Source organism: Lampris incognitus, chromosome 6, assembly GCF_029633865.1.
Source record: "Lampris incognitus isolate fLamInc1 chromosome 6, fLamInc1.hap2, whole genome shotgun sequence".
In the NCBI taxonomy this organism is placed as follows: Eukaryota; Metazoa; Chordata; class Actinopteri; order Lampriformes; family Lampridae; genus Lampris; species Lampris incognitus.
The window spans coordinates 68812284-68835567 of NC_079216.1; the positions used below are offsets into that span (position 1 = coordinate 68812284).

At 46.4% G+C, this 23284-nt stretch overlaps 1 protein-coding gene across 1 annotated transcript in view; it reads left to right on the forward strand.

Moving 5' to 3' along the window:
- itpr2 (inositol 1,4,5-trisphosphate receptor, type 2) overlaps window positions 1–23284 on the forward strand; it is a 159517-nt gene that overhangs the window by 130256 nt on the left and 5977 nt on the right. The window contains exon 55 of the mRNA XM_056281998.1: window positions 17765–17926. Coding sequence (XP_056137973.1) covers window positions 17765–17926 — 162 coding nt within the window. The remainder of the gene's footprint in view (window positions 1–17764; window positions 17927–23284) is intronic.

A 23284-nucleotide genomic window follows, 5' to 3' on the forward strand; every position in this document is an offset into this window, starting at 1 on the left:
ATATATAAAAAGAAAATGTGATGAGGGGATGCCAAGCAGTGTTCAGGTGGTGACCACCATCACCATGGAGACCTGGGAGGAGGACAGCCTCATGTGCACACAAGTTAGACTCACATGACACCATTCACACACACAAGAAGAGAAAGGAGAAGACATCATTCAGAGAGAGAGAAAAGACATGTGAGAGAAGAGAACAGTTTGCAATTGTCATTAGTCATAATCAATTAAGTCATCAATTAGTCATAATCCATACACTATAATCTCAATTAGTCATAACCAATTAAGTCGTCAATTAGTCATAATCTATATGCTACAATCTCAGTCATAATCTATATGCTACAATCTCAATAAATCATAATGTATGCGCTATACTCTCAATTAGTCATAATATATACGCTATAATCTCAGTTAGTCATAATCTATATGCTACAATCTCAGTTAGTCATAATCTATATGCTATAATCTCAATTAGTCATAATCTATATGCTATAATATGAGTTAGTTCTAATCTATATGCTATAATCTCAATTATTCATAATCTATATGCTATAATCTAAATTAGTCATAATCTATACACTATAATATCAATTAGTCATAATCTATACGCTATGATCTGAATTAGTCATAATCTATATGCTATAATCTGTCATAATCTATATGCTACAATCTCAGTCATAATCTATACAGTACTATCTCAATTAGTCATCTATACACTATGATCTCAATTAATCATAATCTACACTACCGTTCAAAAGTTTGGGATCACCCAAACAATTTTGTGTTTTCCATGAAAAGTCACACTTATTCACCACCATATGTTGTGAAATGAATAGAAAATAGAGTCAAGACATTGACAAGGTTAGAAATAATGATTTGTATTTGAAATAAGATTTTTTTTACATCAAACTTTGCTTTCGTCAAAGAATCCTCCATTTGCAGCAATTACAGCATTGCAGACCTTTGGCATTCTAGCTGTTAATTTGTTGAGGTAATCTGGAGAAATTGCACCCCACGCTTCCAGAAGCAGCTCCCACAAGTTGGATTGGTTGGATGGGCACTTCTTTGAGCAGATTGAGTTTCTGGAGCATCACATTTGTGGGGTCAATTAAACGCTCAAAATGGCCAGAAAAAGAGAACTTTCATCTGAAACTCGACAGTCTATTCTTGTTCTTAGAAATGAAGGCTATTCCATGCGAGAAATTGCTAAGAAATTGAAGATTTCCTACACCGGTGTGTACTACTCCCTTCAGAGGACAGCACAAACAGGCTCTAACCAGAGTAGAAAAAGAAGTGGGAGGCCGCGTTGCACAACTGAGCAAGAAGATAAGTACATTAGAGTCTCTAGTTTGAGAAACAGACGCCTCACAGGTCCCCAACTGGCATCTTCATTAAATAGTACCTGTTAGAGCCTGTTTGTGCTGTCCTCTGAAGGGAGTAGTACACACCGGTGTAGGAAATCTTCAATTTCTTAGCAATTTCTCGCATGGAATAGCCTTCATTTCTAAGAACAAGAATAGACTGTCGAGTTTCAGATGAAAGTTCTCTTTTTCTGGCCATTTTGAGCGTTTAATTGACCCCACAAATGTGATGCTCCAGAAACTCAATCTGCTCAAAGAAGTGCCCATCCAACCAATCCAACTTGTGGGAGCTGCTTCTGGAAGCGTGGGGTGCAATTTCTCCAGATTACCTCAACAAATTAACAGCTAGAATGCCAAAGGTCTGCAATGCTGTAATTGCTGCAAATGGAGGATTCTTTGACGAAAGCAAAGTTTGATGTAAAAAAAATCTTATTTCAAATACAAATCATTATTTCTAACCTTGTCAATGTCTTGACTCTATTTTCTATTCATTTCACAACATATGGTGGTGAATAAGTGTGACTTTTCATGGAAAACACGAAATTGTTTGGGTGATCCCAAACTTTTGAACGGTAGTGTATATACTATAATCTCAGTCATAATCTATAAAGTATAATCTCAATTAGTCATAATCTATATGCTATAATCTCAATTAGTCATAATCTATACTCTATAATCTCAATTAGTCATAGTCTATACGATATAATCTCAATTAGTCATAATCTATATGCCATAATTTGAATTAGTCATAATCTATACACTATAATCTCAATTAGTCATAATCTATATGATATAATCTCAATTAGTCAATCTATACGCTATAATCTAAATTAGGCATAATCTATACACTATAATCTCAATTAGGCATCATCTATATGCTACAATCTCAATTAGTCATAATCTATATGCTATAATCTCAGTTAGTCATAATCTATATGCTATAATATGAGTTAGTCCTAATCTATATGCTATAATCTCAATTAGTCATAATCTATATGATATAATCTCAATTAGTCATAATCTATACAATATAATCTCAGTTAGTCAATCTATATGCTATAATCTAAATTAGTCATAATCTATATGCTATAATATCAATTAGTAATAATCTATATGCTATAATATGAGTTAGTCCTAATCTATATGCTACAATCTCAGTTAGTCATAATCTATATGCTATAATCTCAATTAGTCCTAATCTATATACTATAATATGATTTAGTCCTAATCTATATGCTATAATCTCAATTAGTCAATCTATATACTATAATCTAAATTAGTCATAATCTATACACTATAATCTCAGTTAGTCAATCTATATGCTATAATCTAAATTAGTCAATCTATATGCTATAATCTCAATTAGTCATAATCTATACACTATAATCTCAATTAGTCATAATCTATATGCTATAATCTCAGTTAGTCATAATCTATATGCTACAATCTCAGTCATAATCTATATGCTATAATCTATATGCTATAATATGAGTTAGTCCTATTCTATATGCTATAATCTCAATTAGTCATAATCTATATGCTATAATCTAAATTAGTCATAATCTATACACTATAATCTCAGTTAGTCAATCTATATGCTATAATCTAAATTAGTCAATCTATACACTATGTCATCTATACGCATGCTACAATCTCAGTCATAATCTATACAGTACTATCTCAATTAGTCATAATCTATACACTATGGTCTCAATTAATCATAATCTATATGCTATACTTTCAGTCATAATCTATACGGTATAATCTCAGTTAGTCATAATCTATATGCTATAATCTCAATTAGTCAATCTATACGCTATAATCTAAATTAGGCATAATCTATACACTATAATCTCAATTAGGCATAATCTATATGCTACAATCTCAATAAATCATAATCTATACGCTATAATCTCAATTAGTCATAATCTATACACTATAATCTCAATTACGCATAATCAATATGCTGCAATCTCGTCGGCAGAACAGTAGTTGGTAAATTCATCGAGACAGAAACCGACCCGTCATGCAGTACAGGTTGTGAAGCGCTCAATTTAAAGACAACTTATTGTAGGCGAAGTGAAAAAGGTGAGTTTTAAGTCTGGATGTAAAAACTTGACACATTCTGATGGCAGCAGGCAGGTCGTTCCACAAGAACAGGGCCCGGTAGGAAAAGGCCCTGCAGAAGAGGAATAAGAGTTAGTATCCCCAAAAATAATAAACCCACAGTAAAAATGTATTTGAAAATCAGTTAATAAATACCTGATCTGAAATTCAGAAGAAAAATATATTTATAGGATAAGAAAGAAAATTGGGGAAAAAAAGTGAAATACAGTTGCATAACAACCGAAACCAATGATCAGTTTCATATGCAGTTGATAGTTAGTTAGTTGGTCATGGCAATTTGCATATTATGACAATAATAATAATCATCATTGTCACCCAACATGCTTCACAGTGAAGGAGGTAACTCACTTCAACCACCACCAATGTGTAGTACCACCTGGGTGGTGCACAGTAGCCATGTTGCACCAGAATGCTCAGTTGGAGGTGGAGAGGGAGGAATCACTGAGCCAGTTACATGGGGGGTAATGAGGTGGCCAGATGGAGAGAGCCAGGTTGGGAATGTTGCCAGGACACCGGGGACCCCCTACTCTTTGTAATACGTGTCATGGGATCTTTAATGACCACACTGAGTCAGGACCTCGGTTTAACGTCTCATCTGAAGGACGGCATCTCCTACAGCACAGTGTCCCGCTTGCGGCACTGGGCTTTTTGTTGTTTATTAGGACCAGAGGGAAGACTGCCCCCTACTGGCCCACCAACACCACTTCCAGCAGCAACTCATTTTTCGGGAGGTCTCCCATCCAAGTACTACCCAAGACCACACCTGCTTAACTTCCATCACGCAGCAGAACCAGGGTACATGTTGTTATGGCTGCCGGCAAAAAGACCTGCCTTTATAAGGGTGGGGACACCTGCAGTCACTGTATGGTTTATAAGGGTGGAGACACCTGCAGTCACTGTATGGTTTATAAGGGTGGGGACACCTGCAGTCACTGTGTTGTTTATAAGGGTGGGGACACCTGCAGTCACTGTGTTGTTTATAAGGGTGGGGACACCTGCAGTCACTGTCTTGTTTGTAAGGGTGGGGACACCTGCAGCCACTGTATTGTTTATAAGGGTGGAGACACCTGCAGTCACTGTCTTGTTTATAAGGGTGGGGACACCTGCAGTCACTGTCTTGTTTGTAAGGGTGGGGACACCTGCAGTCACTGTGTTGTTTATAAGGGTGGGGACACCTGCAGTCACTGTCTTGTTTATAAGGGTGGGGACACCTGCAGTCACTGTCTTGTTTATAAGGGTGGGGACACCTGCAGTCACTGTCTTGTTTATAAGGGTGGGGACAGCTGCAGTCACTGTCTTGTTTATAAGGGTGGGGACACCTGCAGTCACTGTGTTGTTTATAAGGGTGGGGACAGCTGCAGTCACTGTCTTGTTTATAAGGGTGGGGACACCTGCAGTCACTGTCTTGTTTATAAGGGTGGGGACAGCTGCAGTCACTGTCTTGTTTATAAGGGTGGGGACAGCTGCAGTCACTGTCTTGTTTATAAGGGTGGGGACAGCTGCAGTCACTGTCTTGTTTATAAGGGTGGGGACAGCTGCAGTCACTGTGTTGTTTATAAGGGTGGGGACAGCTGCAGTCACTGTCTTGTTTATAAGGGTGGGGACACCTGCAGTCACTGTCTTGTTTATAAGGGTGGGGACAGCTGCAGTCACTGTCTTGTTTATAAGGGTGGGGACACCTGCAGTCACTGTCTTGTTTATAAGGGTGGGGACAGCTTCAGCCACTGTCTTGTTTATAAGGGTGGGGACAGCTTCAGCCACTGTCTTGTTGTGTCCAGATGACCTGCTTCACCCTCCTGTGACCATCTTTTGTGCTGAAGGGAAGCTTGGCTCAGCTGTCCCGCCTATCATCTTTTATTTGCGTTTAGGGATCTGTGACAAACGCCTACTTCTCAGCGAGTGTTTTCCTGGCCGTCCTCACTGGCCTTGGGACAGTCCACCATGCCTCTCCTTACAGCGTTGTCCACCTGATCCCATGTCCCCGCTCACATGACGTTTTACAGTTTTACTACAACCATAAACAGGTGGGGATGCATGGCTCCCTTTAATCTCGCTATAATATGGTCTCAGCCCGTCCTGCTCCACTGACCAACCCGCTACTCCACACCGGATTTGGTCGGCGTCTGTATCGATTACCGTGTCGTTTATGGTCCTGTCAGTCATGTATTGATTACCGTGTCTCTCATGTTCCTGTCAGTCATGTATTGATTACCGTGTCGCTCATGTTCCTGTCAGTCATGTATTGATTACCGTGTCTCTCATGTTCCTGTCAGTCATGTATCGATTACCGTGTCTCTCATGTTCCTGTCAGTCATGTATTGATTACCGTGTCGCTCATGTTCCTGTCAGTCATGTATTGATTACCGTGTCTCTCATGTTCCTGTCAGTCATGTATCGATTACCGTGTCTCTCATGTTCCTGTCAGTCATGTATTGATTACCGTGTCTCTCATGTTCCTGTCAGTCATGTATTGATTACCGTGTCTCTCATGTTCCTGTCAGTCATGTATTGATTACCGTGTCGCTCATGTTCCCATCAGTCATGTATTGATTACCGTGTCTCTCATGTTCCTGTCAGTCATGTATTGATTACCGTGTCTCTCATGTTCCTGTCAGTCATGTATCGATTACCGTGTCTCTCATGTTCCTGTCAGTCATGTATTGATTACCGTGTCTCTCATGTTCCTGTCAGTCATGTATCGATTACCGTGTCTCTCATGTTCCTGTCAGTCATGTATTGATTACCGTGTCGCTCATGTTCCTGTCAGTCATGTATTGATTACCGTGTCGCTCATGTTCCTGTCAGTCATGTATTGATTACCGTGTCTCTCATGTTCCCATCAGTCATGTATTGATTACCGTGTCTCTCATGTTCCTGTCAGTCATGTATCGATTACCGTGTCTCTCATGTTCCTGTCAGTCATGTATCGATTACCGTGTCGCTCATGTTCCTGTCAGTCATGTATTGATTACCGTGTCGCTCATGTTCCTGTCAGTCATGTATTGATTACCGTGTCGCTCATGTTCCTGTCAGTCATGTATTGATTACCGTGTCTCTCATGTTCCTGTCAGTCATGTATTGATTACCTTGTCTCTCATGTTCCTGTCAGTCATGTATTGATTACCGTGTCTCTCATGTTCCTGTCAGTCATGTATTGATTACCGTGTCGCTCATGTTCCTGTCAGTCATGTATCGATTACCGTGTCTCTCATGTTCCTGTCAGTCATGTATTGATTACCGTGTCTCTCATGTTCCTGTCAGTCATGTATTGATTACCGTGTCTCTCATGTTCCTGTCAGTCATGTATTGATTACCGTGTCTCTCATGTTCCTGTCAGTCATGTATCGATTACCGTGTCTCTCATGTTCCTGTCAGTCATGTATTGATTACCGTGTCTCTCATGTTCCTGTCAGTCATGTATCGATTACCGTGTCTCTCATGTTCCTGTCAGTCATGTATTGATTACCGTGTCTCTCATGTTCCTGTCAGTCATGTATTGATTACCGTGTCTCTCATGTTCCTGTCAGTCATGTATCGATTACCGTGTCGCTCATGTTCCTGTCAGTCATGTATCGATTACCGTGTCTCTCATGTTCCTGTCAGTCATGTATTGATTACCGTGTCTCTCATGTTCCTGTCAGTCATGTATTGATTACCGTGTCTCTCATGTTCCTGTCAGTCATGTATTGATTACCGTGTCGCTCATGTTCCTGTCAGTCATGTATCGATTACCGTGTCGCTCATGTTCCTGTCAGTCATGTATTGATTACCGTGTCGCTCATGTTCCTGTCAGTCATGTATTGATTACCGTGTCTCTCATGTTCCTGTCAGTCATGTATTGATTACCGTGTCTCTCATGTTCCTGTCAGTCATGTATTGATTACCGTGTCTCTCATGTTCCTGTCAGTCATGTATCGATTACTGTGTCTCTCATGTTCCTGTCAGTCATGTATCGATTACCGTGTCTCTCATGTTCCTGTCAGTCATGTATTGATTACCGTGTCTCTCATGTTCCTGTCAGTCATGTATTGATTACCGTGTCTCTCATGTTCCTGTCAGTCATGTATCGATTACCGTGTCTCTCATGTTCCTGTCAGTCATGTATTGATTACCGTGTCGCTCATGTTCCTGTCAGTCATGTATTGATTACCGTGTCGCTCATGTTCCTGTCAGTCATGTATTGATTACCGTGTCTCTCATGTTCCTGTCATTCATGTATTGATTACCGTGTCGCTCATGTTCCTGTCAGTCATGTATCGATTACCGTGTCTCTCATGTTCCTGTCAGTCATGTATTGATTACCGTGTCGCTCATGTTCCCATCAGTCATGTATCGATTACCGTGTCGCTCATGTTCCTGTCAGTCATGTATCGATTACCATGTCGCTCATGTTCCTGTCAGTCATGTATTGATTACCGTGTCGCTCATGTTCCCATCAGTCATGTATCGATTACCGTGTCGCTCATGTTCCTGTCAGTCATGTATCGATTACCATGTCGCTCATGTTCCTGTCAGTCATGTATCGATTACCATGTCGCTCATGTTCCTGTCAGTCATGTATCGATTACCGTGTCGCTCATGTTCCCATCAGTCATGTATTGATTACCGTGTCGCTCATGTTCCTGTCAGTCATGTATCGATTACCGTGTCTCTCATGTTCCTGTCAGTCATGTATTGATTACCGTGTCGCTCATGTTCCTGTCAGTCATGTATTGATTACCGTGTCGCTCATGTTCCTGTCAGTCATGTATTGATTACCGTGTCTCTCATGTTCCTGTCATTCATGTATTGATTACCGTGTCGCTCATGTTCCTGTCAGTCATGTATCGATTACCGTGTCTCTCATGTTCCTGTCAGTCATGTATTGATTACCGTGTCGCTCATGTTCCCATCAGTCATGTATCGATTACCGTGTCGCTCATGTTCCTGTCAGTCATGTATCGATTACCATGTCGCTCATGTTCCTGTCAGTCATGTATTGATTACCGTGTCGCTCATGTTCCCATCAGTCATGTATCGATTACCGTGTCGCTCATGTTCCTGTCAGTCATGTATCGATTACCATGTCGCTCATGTTCCTGTCAGTCATGTATCGATTACCATGTCGCTCATGTTCCTGTCAGTCATGTATCGATTACCGTGTCGCTCATGTTCCCGTCAGTCATGTATTGATTACCGTGTCGCTCATGTTCCCATCAGTCATGTATTGATTACCGTGTCGCTCATGTTCCCGTCAGTCATGTATTGATTACCGTGTCGCTCATGTTCCCATCAGTCATGTATTGATTACCGTGTCGCTCATGTTCCCATCAGTCATGTATCGATTGCCGTGTCGCTCATGTTCCCATCAGTCATGTATTGATTACCGTGTCGCTCATGTTCCCATCAGTCATGGGCTCACCGGGTGCGACAGCAGCACGATGCCATCAGACACGAAATGTGCACTTGTTCGATGCAACAATAACGAAAAGGCTAATTACACTTAACAGCGCACATAAAACACTAATGAGGATGATTAGCGTCCCAGCTCTCTGACGTCACGTCACGAGGTCACTACTCCAGTAAGGCGTGCTGGTTGGATCACGGTCACAGTTTGAGGGAGGCGTTTAATTGAAAATTGCGTAATCGCCCTTTCTTTCATCACAGTGGCATCAAAGTATCTCAGCCACGCGTCTCAGCGCGGTCTGTGACATTGCTCGAGGTAATCTTGATGATGTGTTGTTCATTCTGGTCTGAGAAAATCACATTAATTTTAATTACTGAATTGCCCCAGGCCGTATGAACAACGGCCATATGAGCATCCCGGCAGTCTCGGTCCACCATACCGTCTCCCACGAGCGCCAGAAAACATGGATGTGACTGACTCACAGTGCAGACGCCACTTCTACAGTTTAGCAGATGACATTTGAGAGCACGTCCAGAGCACGTGTTAGATCAGGAGGGAAGTAAACACGTTAACCTGACACCATCCACTTCCTGAGCCAACACCAGGGCTGCTTGAAGTGCTCCACTCTTCTGGTGTTTAAACAACATTTGTAGTATGTACACTACCGTTCAAAAGTTTGGGATCACCCAAACAATTTTGTGTTTTCCATGAAAAGTCACACTTATTCACCACCATATGTTGTGAAATGAATAGAAAATAGAGTCAAGACATTGACAAGGTTAGAAATAATGATTTGTATTTGAAATAAGATTTTTTTTACATCAAACTTTGCTTTCGTCAAAGAATCCTCCATTTGCAGCAATTACAGCATTGCAGACCTTTGGCATTCTAGCTGTTAATTTGTTGAGGTAATCTGGAGAAATTGCACCCCACGCTTCCAGAAGCAGCTCCCACAAGTTGGATTGGTTGGATGGGCACTTCTTTGAGCAGATTGAGTTTCTGGAGCATCACATTTGTGGGGTCAATTAAACGCTCAAAATGGCCAGAAAAAGAGAACTTTCATCTGAAACTCGACAGTCTATTCTTGTTCTTAGAAATGAAGGCTATTCCATGCGAGAAATTGCTAAGAAATTGAAGATTTCCTACACCGGTGTGTACTACTCCCTTCAGAGGACAGCACAAACAGGCTCTAACCAGAGTAGAAAAAGAAGTGGGAGGCCGCGTTGCACAACTGAGCAAGAAGATAAGTACATTAGAGTCTCTAGTTTGAGAAACAGACGCCTCACAGGTCCCCAACTGGCATCTTCATTAAATAGTACCTGTTAGAGCCTGTTTGTGCTGTCCTCTGAAGGGAGTAGTACACACCGGTGTAGGAAATCTTCAATTTCTTAGCAATTTCTCGCATGGAATAGCCTTCATTTCTAAGAACAAGAATAGACTGTCGAGTTTCAGATGAAAGTTCTCTTTTTCTGGCCATTTTGAGCGTTTAATTGACCCCACAAATGTGATGCTCCAGAAACTCAATCTGCTCAAAGAAGTGCCCATCTAACCAATCCAACTTGTGGGAGCTGCTTCTGGAAGCGTGGGGTGCAATTTCTCCAGATTACCTCAACAAATTAACAGCTAGAATGCCAAAGGTCTGCAATGCTGTAATTGCTGCAAATGGAGGATTCTTTAACGAAAGCAAAGTTTGATGTAAAAAAAATCTTATTTCAAATAAAAATCATTATTTCTAACCTTGTCAATGTCTTGACTCTATTTTCTATTCATTTCACAACATATGGTGGTGAATAAGTGTGACTTTTCATGGAAAACACGAAATTGTTTGGGTGATCCCAAACTTTTGAACGGTAGTGTAAGTGTCTGAGCGGGGCAACCCCAGTGAGCTAAATCAAAGGCATTCATTCCCTTTCCTGCTGCTTTTGATGCATAGCGTCCCCTTCTGACCATAACTCGACCAACACGTACATCCATGAGACCATGGCCAGTGATATAATACTATTAGTAGTACCCTTATACCCAACTCACTTCTCCAACTTCCTCCAGTACCGGAGACTGGAGAGGTTCTGTGTGGAAGTAAAGGCTCGGTTACAACACAATACAGCCAGCCAAACACTAGTGTGAGAGACCCGTGCTTTGTGCCTTTCGGGAGATAATCCGTTTAAAAGATTTTTATATCTTTAAAATTTGATTTCATGATTTTACATTCGTTGACGCTCATTAAGGATGGTAACAAAGAGGACACTTGGCAGAATGTTTGCAAAATCAAATAATGGCACGCCTGTGCAAACTGCTCTGCCAAACTTACAGTTTAGCTTATCACAACTCATTTGTCATCTTAGTGTATTTTCGGCATGGAAGCAGGGATTTAGGGTCATTCTTTTGCACTGAGCAAGTCACAATAGAGCGGTTTATTTATGCTGCAGACGTGAAGAGCGGAGTGTGATACGCTTTTATCGGTCACATCTGCAGAGTGTGGAAGAACATGTGCAGACGTGGACGAGTCTTTCTTCATCACGTCTCTTACAATGAGCTTTTACACTGGTGCTGCACGGTCTGCTACTGACATCACACACATGCATTCCATACAACTGTCTGCTACTGACATCACACACATGCATTCCATACAACTGTCTGCTACTGACATCACACACATGCATTCCATACAACTGTCTGCTACTGACACCAGTCTGCTACTGACATCACACACATGCATTCCATACAACTGTCTGCTACTGACACCACTGTCTGCTACTGACATCACACACATGCATTCCATACAACTGTCTGCTACTGACACCAGTCTGCTACTGACATCACACACATGCATTCCATACAACTGTCTGCTACTGACACCAGTCTGCTACTGACATCACACACATGCATTCCATACAACTGTCTGCTACTGACACCAGTCTGCTACTGACACCACTGTCTGCTACTGACACCAGTCTGCTACTGACACCACTGTCTGCTACTGACACCACTGTCTGCTACTGACACCAGTCTGCTACTGACACCACTGTCTGCTACTGACACCACTGTCTGCTACTGACACCAGTCTGCTACTGACACCACTGTCTGCTACTGACACCACTGTCTGCTACTGACACCAGTCTGCTACTGACACCACTGTCTGCTACTGACACCACTGTCTGCTACTGACACCACTGTCTGCTACTGACACCACTGTCTGCTACTGACACCAGTCTGCTACTGACACCACTGTCTGCTACTGACATCACACACATGCATTCCATAGGCCTGAAATGATGTGTGTAAATACGTGTGTATGATGTGTATATGTGTGTGTGTGCATGTTTGTATATATATATATAGTTTGTGTGTGTGTGTGTGTGCATGTATGTACATATGGTTTTGTGTGTGTGTGTGTATGATGTTTACATGTCAAAAATGGAAAAATGGTCACGTCAAATGGAAAAAGGGTAAAGAAATGGTGGGGGGGGGTTGGGCAGATGCTGCCATTAGTCTTCAGTTGATGACTTTGTCATGTGTGTTTAATCTTCTCACTTCTTGAGCTCCGACTCTTCAGTTGCAAATTGCTGTTTCATCCTCGCTTCCGCTGGGTGTCAGATTTGCCATTCACCATTTCAATTTCATGTTCATGCTTTATCCCGGCGCAGTTGTTACGAGTACCGCAGAAAATATCAAAACCTATATTTAACGACTGCATCTGAACGCTGCGTGTTTGGATCCTCCATATTCCCACCGTCTGTTTTAAAGGAAGAAAAAAAAAACATGGCAGGTCATCGCAAACAACCGTCCTTTGTCAGGCCCTGGCTGTGTTTTCCAGCAGAAGCGAGTACGTGGTGAAGTGGGCCAGCAGCATGGCGGTGGTGGCAGAGTGAGGGGCACATGGATGTGTGTGACTGTGTGTGAAGTCATGCTCACTGAGGTGTTGAGATGGGTCAGTGGAGAAGCACTGAGGCTCTGACTCATGGCTCTGACCGAGACGGGTCTGGTACCGAGATGGGTCTGGTACCGAGACAGGTCCGGTACCAAGAAGGGTCTGGTACTGCCCCCACACAGGCCTACGGTCACTGTTGTCCCCGTTGTCCCCAGAGGAAAATGCGGGTACAAGTTTCATAACCGGCTCGATATTAAAAAGGGGCGACATTATGTTCTTCCTAAATAATGTCTCTTAGCTCTCTTTATTGAATCTCCAGTTATTTAATGCATTAGTCACGACTGACATGGGAAGACAGGGATCTGGTAAACCAGGGCAAGGCTCCGGGATCATACATCCTCAACTGAGTTCTGGAGCTATAACAAGTGATTCCTGTGTTTTCAATTTCTTTTAAGCCCTTTAAGCATGCTAACCGGATTAGGCACCATCTTCTGCTTCTTCATCTTCTTTCAAATGACTTGTTCATAATCTGCAGCCATGAAGGCATGAAGTCGTGAAGGCATGAAGCCGTGAAGGCATGAATTCATGAAGTTGTGAAGCCATGAAGTCATGAGGCAATGAAGTCTTGAAGCCACGAATTCATGAAGCCGTGAAGGCATGAAGCTGTTAAGTTGTGAAGCCATGAATGAAGTCATGAAGTTATGAAGCCATGGAGTCATGAAGCCATGAAGTCTGTCTGCTGCTATCAAGCAGCCCTGCTAGCTACTAGCTAGCACCAGGGCATCTTATTTAAATTAGTGTGTGTGTGTGTGTGTGTGTGTGTGTGTTTGTTTGTGTGTGAGTGTCATGAGTGAAGGTCTGTCTGTTCCATTATCTGAGGGAAATAAAAAAACAGGCATCATTGTTTTTAGTGACTGTTTTTGGCTGATGTTCGTACCACTTATCAGTTGTCTTGATCCTGTAACTCCTGCAGATCTTCCAGTGCAGGTATGTTGCTGCCTTGTTGTGCCTGTACATGTACTTGGTCTTTGCCAGTTCCAGGCAGCCTGAGACAATGTGGTTGATGGTTTCTTCGTACATTCCACAAATTCTGCATTTTGGGTCTTTTCCATCTTTGATGATGCGATGGTGATAGGATCTGGTTGCCAGGCTCTGGTCTTGTGCAGCGATTATCAGGCCCTCCGTCTCTGCTTTCAGCCTGGTGCTCCTCAGCCACTGGTGTGTCTTTTGTTGGTCCACGTCCGCATCTTTCATTCTTTTTGGGTGCTTCCCCTGCATTGCTTTGTCCTCCCAGGTTTTTTGCAGTTGCCGCTTGCCATGGTGTTTTGCTTTCTGCTTCACTCGTTTGGCATAGATGGTAGTTGCCTCATTTTCTGTTGGTGGGGTTTCTGGGACATCAAGCTCTTTCTTTAATTGCGCAGCTTCTTTATTGATGGAGTAGATCTGATGTTTTACTATTCGGAGGAGTGGGTCATCTGTTTTTGTCAGGTATGCCTCCAGTCCGATAGTGGTAGTCTTGAAGGTCAGTTCAAGTTGGACTAGGCCTCGTCCTCCTGAAGCTCTTGGTAGGTATAGCCTGTCGACATCTGCTTTTGGGTGGTGCATCTTCTCCATGGTCAGCATCTTTCTTGTCTTGGTGTCTAGTCTCTTGATGTCGTTCAGTTTCCAATTGATGATGTTTGAAGCTGTGCGTCACTACAGGTATCGCTAGGGTGTTGATAGCTTCAATTCTGTTAGCCGCATTGAGTTCGCTCTTCAGTACTATACGCACTTTCTTGTAGTATTCTTTACGGATCTTCTCCTTCATGGTTGAGTGTTGTATGCCGTCTCCTTCGTTCATGCCTAGGTACTTGTATGTGCTATCTTGGTCTAGCTCTTTGATTATGGTGTCAGTGTCAAGGTCTAAGTCTGCAGTCTTGGTAAGTCTTCCTTTCTTGAAAGTGGCTTTGGCACACTTGTCAATTCCAAATTCCATCTTGATGTCATCGCTGAAGGTCTTGACGATGGTGAGTAGACCCTTCTGCTGATTGTCATCCTTGCTAAACGTCTTGAGGTTGTCAGTGTAAGACAGGTGGGTCAGTTTGCCATTCTGTGATTTGTACCCATAGCTGCTGTTGTTCAGTAGATTGCTGAATGGTGCTAGTGCAAAGCAAAAGAGCAGCGGTGATAGTGAGTCCCCTTGGAAGATTCCGCTTCTGATGTTGATCAGTCTCGAAGTTAACGACCCCTCTGCATGATGGAGATTCAGGGTGGTCTTCCAGGTCTTCATGCTCTCCGTGATGAATTTGACAGTTGTTGAGCAGACTGTAGATCTTGAGGCTCTTCTCTATCCAGGAGTGTGGCATGCTGTTAAATGCCTTCTTGTAGTCAATCCATGCTGTTGACAAGTTCTTTTTCTTCGATTTGACCTCTTGCAATATGGCTTTATTGATGAGTAGCTGGTCCTTGCTTCCATAGCTACCTTTCTTACATCCCTTCTGTTCTGCTGGTAACAAGTTGTTTTTGTCGAGGAAGCTATAGGTCCTCTCTGTGATGATGGAGGTGATGATCTTGTACATTGTCGGTAGGCAGGTGATGGGTCTGTAATTCTTTGGGTTCTGTATCTCCTCTGTCTTTGGGAGCAGGTACGTGGTTTCCCATGTGAGCCATTTGGGACATTTGTTTGGATTCTTGATGATATCATTGTAGGCCCATGCGAGGTCTTCGTTGATGCTGGGCAGGTTCTTGATCCAGAAGTTGGCAATTCTGTCTATCCCTGGTGTCTTCCAGTTGTTGGTCTTGTTGATGGCAGCAGTGGTCTCAGTGGTGTTGATGTCTGACCATTCTTGGTGCTGTATGTGTTTGTATTGATCCTGTTGTTGCTGGATCCATGTAGCTCCCTCATTGTGTCTTTTGTTGTTCTCCCAGATCTTACTCCAGAACTCATCGACTTCTTTGATTGTAGGTGGTTATTATTATTATTATTATTATAATACCTTTATTTTACCAGGAAGTCTCACTGAGATTGAAAATCTCTTTCAGAAGAGAGACCTGGCCAAGGTAGCAGCTGTACAACATCATGACACATAACTGCAACATGCAACATGATAAAAAAAATAACAATAAAACAGAGTGACCGCTATTCAAACAGTGTCCTCTCAAAAAAACCAAAAAAAAACAGCCACGTGCCTCCATCACCACATTCTTTACAATGCCCTCAAGTTCATCAGTGGATATAAATGTCTCTAATTTTACATTTTTTTTGCAAATTATTCTGTGACCAGGATGCATAGTAGGAAAATGCGTGTCCTCCAGGTCTGTCAAAACCCGGGGTACATTAAAAAGCAACCACTTCGGGCATCCGGGTGACATGGTGTTATATTCTGTTGCCTACCAACACGGGGATCACCAGTTCGAATCTCCGTGTTACCTCCAGCTTGGTTGGGTGTCCCTACAGACAATTAGGGACACCCAACCAAGCCAGAAGTAACATGGCTGTGTCTGCAGGTGGGAAGCCGGATGTGGGTATGTGTCCTGGTCGCTGCACTAGCACCTCCTCTGGTTGGTCGAGGCGCCTGTCCAGGGGGGAGGGGGAACTGGGGGGATGGCGTGATCCTCCCACGTGCTACGTCCCCCTGGTGAAACTCCTCACTGTCAGGTGAAAAGAAGCGGTTGTGACTCCACATGTATGGGAGGAGGAGGCATGTGGTAGTCTGCAGCCCTCCCCGGATTGGCAGAGGTGGTGGAGCAGCGACCCGGACGGCTCGGAAGAGTGGGGTAATTGGCCGGATGCAATTATGGAGAAAAAGGGGAAAATCCACACACAAAAAAAGGCATACTAGTCTTTTTAATATGGGGAGAGACCACAGAGCGTGCAAGTTTTCAAATTCGTACCGTTAACTTTTACAATTTGAGGTTTGGTCGTTGCAGCTTATGTGATGTGTGGTAAAGTCTTTTAACAGAGTCTTTTCCTTTCCATAAATCTGACAAATGTTAAGAGGCCTGGCGTAAATCTGCAGCGGGAGTCCCGTGACCTCTGCCGGTAATTAACTGTTTTTTCCTCTCAGCAAATTGCGATTTCACAAATTATTGGCTCTGCTCCATCCTCCACCACCCGCACCCCCTCCACCCTCACACTCCCAAGTGTTTCACCTTCTTCTCATTTTCCCATTCCTCAAGTGTGTTCTTATGTAAGAGGCGGTGGCAGAACACCTCCCGCTGCTGCAGCTAGTGCGGTGCCAGTCGTACCCAGCCCTCAGCACCTTTAAACACGTCTTATCAGCCGCGCTGCCAAGGGCTGTTACATAAGATCAGCTGATGGCGTCCATCTCGCTGAACCGCATCTCACACTCTGCACTGGGAAACACACACACACACACACACACACACACACACACACATCATTCCAGTCCATGCAGATCCATTCTCTTGTTACACACACCCACACATGTACAAACACAGACCCCCCCCCCCCCCGCAGGTTCATTACGTAATGCTTCATGTACATGATGCACACGCTGCTCACTGTCGTGTTTCCTCATCACGGGGGTTTGCTCTCGCCACCGCAGTTTTATACAAAGACAAATCTGATGAACAAAATAAGTATTAATTGCACGTGCGCACACATACTCACACGTGGTCACCAACAAACGTGAAAGGACTCTCCTGATGCAGGTCTGTTATGTGACGGTGACTCACACCCACATCAGCAGCCTGCTTCATGGGGCGGGTGAGGACTGGGATGCCTGCTGCCTTTCACATTAGTGTAGAGCTGTTGTCCACAGTGTCCAGGAGACAGCGACAGTCTTTAAGGTGTGGACCAGTGTCCGCAGACAGGAGAATATATATTTAACTTCAGTGTCTGTCTGGCGGTGGACATCTAGTCTGTCTAGTTTTTCTTCATGTGATTCCTGATGTTCCCTCCTCTCTGCAAATCCTCTTTGCCGTTCCCCGGTGCCAACTTACAGCTGTCACCGACTCGGCAGTTCCTGCTCCCGCTCTCTTCTCACCCTTTTTCTGGTTGCATCTCTCCCTCTGTGCCTGCAGGAGAAGAACTTGGACTGGTTCCCCCGTATGAGAGCCATGTCTCTGGTGAGCAGCGAGGGGGACGGCGAGCAGAACGAGATGCGCTCTCTGCAGGAGAAACTGGACAACACCGTCACTCTGGTGGCCCAGCTCTCTGGCCAGCTGGCTGAGCTGAAGGAACAGGTGACGCGCCTCTTCAGACCTCACATTGTCACACACAGGGCAAGGATCCCCCGAAAGAGAAAAGGCACCCCCAGAGCCCCACGTCCTGTCCACTTGTTAAACTCCACCCACCTGCTTGTGTGTTGATCTTTCACATTCATTCACGTACTTGTCACATGTGATGTTTATTGCATGTGGCAAAGCCTGGACTCACCTGCTACCTCAGATAACTTCCCATGCAGCATTCCCAGCTTACGACACGGATAAAAACCCAAACACAGGCCGTCCAGATGGCGTGGTGGTCTATTCCAGTGCCTACCGACCCGGGGGTCACCGGTTCAAATCCCTGCGTTACCTCCGGCTTGGCTGGGCGTCGTATGGCTAGGGTGTTATGTGCACCACGCTTGTTTATATATTTTGTTCTTATTTCTATTTCTTATTTTATCTACTATTTCTATTTGTTTCTGTTTTCTCGTTTCTGTTTGTTTCTGTTTTCTCGTTTCTGTTTGTTTCTGTTTTCTCGTTTCTATTTGTTTCTGTTTTCTCGTTTCTATTTGTTTGTTTTCTTGTTTCTATTTGTTTCTGTTTTCTCGTTTCTATTTGTTTCTGTTTTCTCGTTTCTGTTTGTTTCTGTTTTCTCGTTTCTGTTTGTTTCTGTTTTCTTGTTTCTATTTGTTTGTTTTCTTGTTTCTATTTGTTTGTTTTCTCGTTTCTATTTGTTTGTTTTCTCGTTTCTATTTGTTTGTTTTCTTGTTTCTATTTGTTTCTGTTTTCTTGTTTCTATTTGTTTCTGTTTTCTTGTTTCTATTTTCTTGTTTCTGTTTTCTCGTTTCTATTTGTTTCTGTTTTCTTGTTGTTAGTTTTTTCTTCCTTGAGTGTGAGTGTCTGTAATAGAACCCAATTTCCCCTTGGGGATGAATAAAGTATTCTGATTCTACAGACACAATTGGCCGTGTCTGTGGGTGGGTAGCCGGCTGTGGGTATGTGTCCTGGTCGCTGCACTAGCGCCTCCTCTGGTCGGTTGGGGCGCCTGTTTGGGGGGGGGGGGGACTGGAGGGAATAGCGTGACCCTCCCATGTGCTACGTCCCCCTGGTGAAACTCCTCACTGTCAGGTGAAAAGAAGCGGCTGGTGACTCCACATGTATGGGAGGAGGCATGTGGTAGTCTGCAGCCCTCGCCGGGTCAGCAGAGGGGGGTGGAGCAGAGACCGGGACAGCTCAGAAGAGTGGGGTAATTGGCCGGATACAATTGGGGAGAAAAAGAGGAAGAAAAAAAAGCACCAACACAGGTCTCACATGGGAAGTAATCACCAACGATCTCATGCCATGAACCGTAAGTGCGGTCTGTTAATTGTGCGTCCAGATACCAGAACACAGCACCCCGATGTCGCTATCAGCTCTGCTGCGCATCACTAATGTGACAGGCGATCATCGTGTCTAGCCGTTAGCATGACTTAGAAAGCCCCCGCCCCACCCCCACACTCCCCCGGCTGTTTGGATGACTTGTTCTGCTGCAGCAGTGTGACCAATCGCTCTCATCACCTGCCTCCCCCGCATGTGATCCCCAGTCACAGGCCTGTCCTTGTTCCTCTTCTGCCAGATGTGTAAAAACAGCTCCCGTGGATAAAGTGGGGATGACGCTCCTGCAAACAATACAATAAATCCTATGATCTCGCAGCGTGCAGTGTATATTTTAGAAAACTAGAACCCTCCTCCACTGCTGGTTGCTTTTGCAGCCAGGCTCCCTGAAGGTCACAGAGACTGTCATGTAACAGTTAACTCCCACGTTCAATCCCAATAACATATCCACCAAGAGGTGCATGCACAGTTGATGTGCTACTGAGCATGGCACAGAACCTCTCCTTTCTCACTCTGTGTCGGTTACTCGGCATAAGGCCATCAGCTACATGGCCAAAATACAGCTTGTTCTTTTTCCATCCCATTATTTAGTAACTTGCAGCACACCAGTGCAGGCTGGAGGCTCAGGGCAGCGAGGGTATCTCTGCACTTGTGTTGTCAGACAGAACTTGTGCCTCACAGCAGTGTGGCTGAGCGGGATCATGTAGCTAGGCTGCTGCTGCTGCTGCTGTGTGAGGCCCGTGAGGCCCGTGAGGCCCGTGAGGTCCGTCTCACAGCTCTGCAGTCACGAGGGGAGACCGCTGCCCTGCAGCTCTCACCCAAGCTATGCTGCTTCTGTGTGGAGAGGAAGCTCTACTGCAGCGCTTCTCTCGCTACACCCTCTGCCGGCCTCAGCAGCTTGCACCACAGCGTAAGAGCTGGGGTTGTGTGTGTGTGTGTGTGTGTGTGTGTGTGTGTGTGTGTGTGTGTGTGTGTGTGTGTGTGTACATGCATGTGTGTGGTTTGCATATATCGTATGGAAGTGTGTGTGTCTGTGTGTGTGTGGGCAGGGGATGCTTGGCCAAGTGCTCGCCAAAGAATACAGGATTTACACACAGCTGCACGTACAGGACTGTTATTTACGGTGCCAGTGGCCTTCATTCACCTCGGCAACACAAACCAGTCCACACGGAGGAGTCGTGGAAAACTTCTCATCTGATGTGAGAAGTTCCCCGACGCTGATACGGGGGCAGCGTCAGGCGGGCAGAAAGACTTCTAACCAATGATATTCCCACGTCTGACAGCACCATCCAAGGAATTTATCAGGAGGCATGCTGGCTTCCAATCAACTGCTGCAGCCAAACAACGCAGCTGGCTTACGAGCACGGCGAGGACGGCATGTCCCCGCCATTCTGGGCTAAAGCGCTGGCTTACGAGCACGGCGAGGACGGCATGTCCCCGCCATTCTGGGCTAAAGCGCTGGCTTACGAGCACGGCGAGGACGGCATGTCCCCGCCATTCTGGGCTAAAGCGCTGGCTTACGAGCACGGCGAGGACGGCATGTCCCCGCCATTCTGGGCTAAAGCGCTGGCTTACGAGCACGGCGAGGACGGCGTGTCCCCGCCGTTCTGGGCTAAAGCGCTGGCTTACGAGCAGGACGAGGACGGCATGTCCCCGCCATTCTGGGCTAAAGCGCTGGCTTACGAGCACGGCGAGGACGGCATGTCCCCGCCATTCTGGGCTAAAGCGCTGGCTTACGAGCACGGCGAGGACGGCATGTCCCCGCCATTCTGGGCTAAAGCGCTGGCTTACGAGCACGGCGAGGACGGCATGTCCCCGCCATTCTGGGCTAAAGCGCTGGCTTACGAGCAGGACGAGGACGGCATGTCCCCGCCATTCTGGGCTAAAGCGCTGGCTTACGAGCACAGTGAGGACGGCGTGTCCCCGCCATTCTGGGCTAAAGCGCTGGCTTACGAGCACGGCGAGGACGGCATGTCCCCGCCATTCTGGGCTAAAGCGCTGGCTTACGAGCACGGCGAGGACGGCATGTCCCCGCCATTCTGGGCTAAAGCGCTGGCTTACGAGCACGGCGAGGACGGCATGTCCCCGCCATTCTGGGCTAAAGCGCTGGCTTACGAGCACGGCGAGGACGGCATGTCCCCGCCATTCTGGGCTAAAGCGCTGGCTTACGAGCACGGCGAGGACGGCGTGTCCCCGCCGTTCTGGGCTAAAGCGCTGGCTTACGAGCAGGACGAGGACGGCATGTCCCCGCCATTCTGGGCTAAAGCGCTGGCTTACGAGCACGGCGAGGACGGCATGTCCCCGCCATTCTGGGCTAAAGCGCTGGCTTACGAGCACGGCGAGGACGGCATGTCCCCGCCATTCTGGGCTAAAGCGCTGGCTTACGAGCACGGCGAGGACGGCATGTCCCCGCCATTCTGGGCTAAAGCGCTGGCTTACGAGCAGGACGAGGACGGCATGTCCCCGCCATTCTGGGCTAAAGCGCTGGCTTACGAGCACGGCGAGGACGGCATGTCCCCGCCATTCTGGGCTAAAGCGCTGGCTTACGAGCACGGCGAGGACGGCATGTCCCCGCCATTCTGGGCTAAAGCGCTGGCTTACGAGCACGGCGAGGACGGCATGTCCCCGCCATTCTGGGCTAAAGCGCTGGCTTACGAGCACGGTGAGGACGGCATGTCCCCGCCATTCTGGGCTAAAGCGCTGGCTTACGAGCACGGCGAGGACGGCATGTCCCCGCCATTCTGGGCTAAAGCGCTGGCTTACGAGCACGGTGAGGACAGCATGTCCCCGCCATTCTGGGCTAAAGCGCTGGCTTACGAGCACAGTGAGGACGGCATGTCCCCGCCATTCTGGGCTAAAGCGCTGGCTTACGAGCACGACGAGGACGGCATGTCCCCGCCGGCCTGGGCTAAAGCGCTGGCTTACGAGCACGGCGAGGACGGCATGTCCCCGCCATTCTGGGCTAAAGCGCTGGCTTACGAGCACGACGAGGACGGCATGTCCCCGCCGGCCTGGGCTAAAGCGCTGGCTTACGAGCACGGTGAGGACAGCATGTCCCCGCCATTCTGGGCTAAAGCGCTGGCTTACGAGCACGACGAGGACGGCATGTCCCCGCCATTCTGGGGTAAAGCGCTGGCTTACGAGCACGACGAGGACGGCATGTCCCCGCCATTCTGGGCTAAAGCGCTGGCTTACGAGCACGACGAGGACGGCATGTCCCCGCCGGCCTGGGCTAAAGCGCTGGCTTACGAGCACGGCGAGGACGGCATGTCCCCGCCATTCTGGGCTAAAGCGCTGGCTTACGAGCACGACGAGGACGGCATGTCCCCGCCGGCCTGGGCTAAAGCGCTGGCTTACGAGCACGGTGAGGACAGCATGTCCCCGCCATTCTGGGCTAAAGCGCTGGCTTACGAGCACGACGAGGACGGCATGTCCCCGCCATTCTGGGCTAAAGCGCTGGCTTACGAGCACGGCGAGGACGGCATGTCCCCGCCATTCTGGGCTAAAGCGCTGGCTTACGAGCACGACGAGGACAGCATGTCCCCGCCGGCCTGGGCTAAAGCGCTGGCTTACGAGCACGGCGAGGACGGCATGTCCCCGCCATTCTGGGCTAAAGCGCTGGCTTACGAGCACGGCATGTCCCCGCCGGCCTGGGCTAAAGCGCTGGCTTACGAGCATGGTGAGGACGGCATGTCCCCGCCGGCCTGGGCTAAAGCGCTGGCTTACGAGCGCGACGAGGACGGCATGTCCCCGCCATTCTGGGCTAAAGCGCTGGCTTACAAGCACGACGAGGACGGCATGTCCCCGCCGGCCTGGGCTAAAGCGCTGGCTTACGAGCACGACGAGGACGGCATGTCCCCGCCATTCTGGGCTAAAGCGCTGGCTTACGAGCACGGTGAGGACAGCATGTCCCCGCCGGCCTGGGGTAAAGCGCTGGCTTACGAGCAGGACGAGGACGGCATGTCCCCGCCATTCTGGGCTAAAGCGCTGGCTTACGAGCACAGTGAGGACGGCATGTCC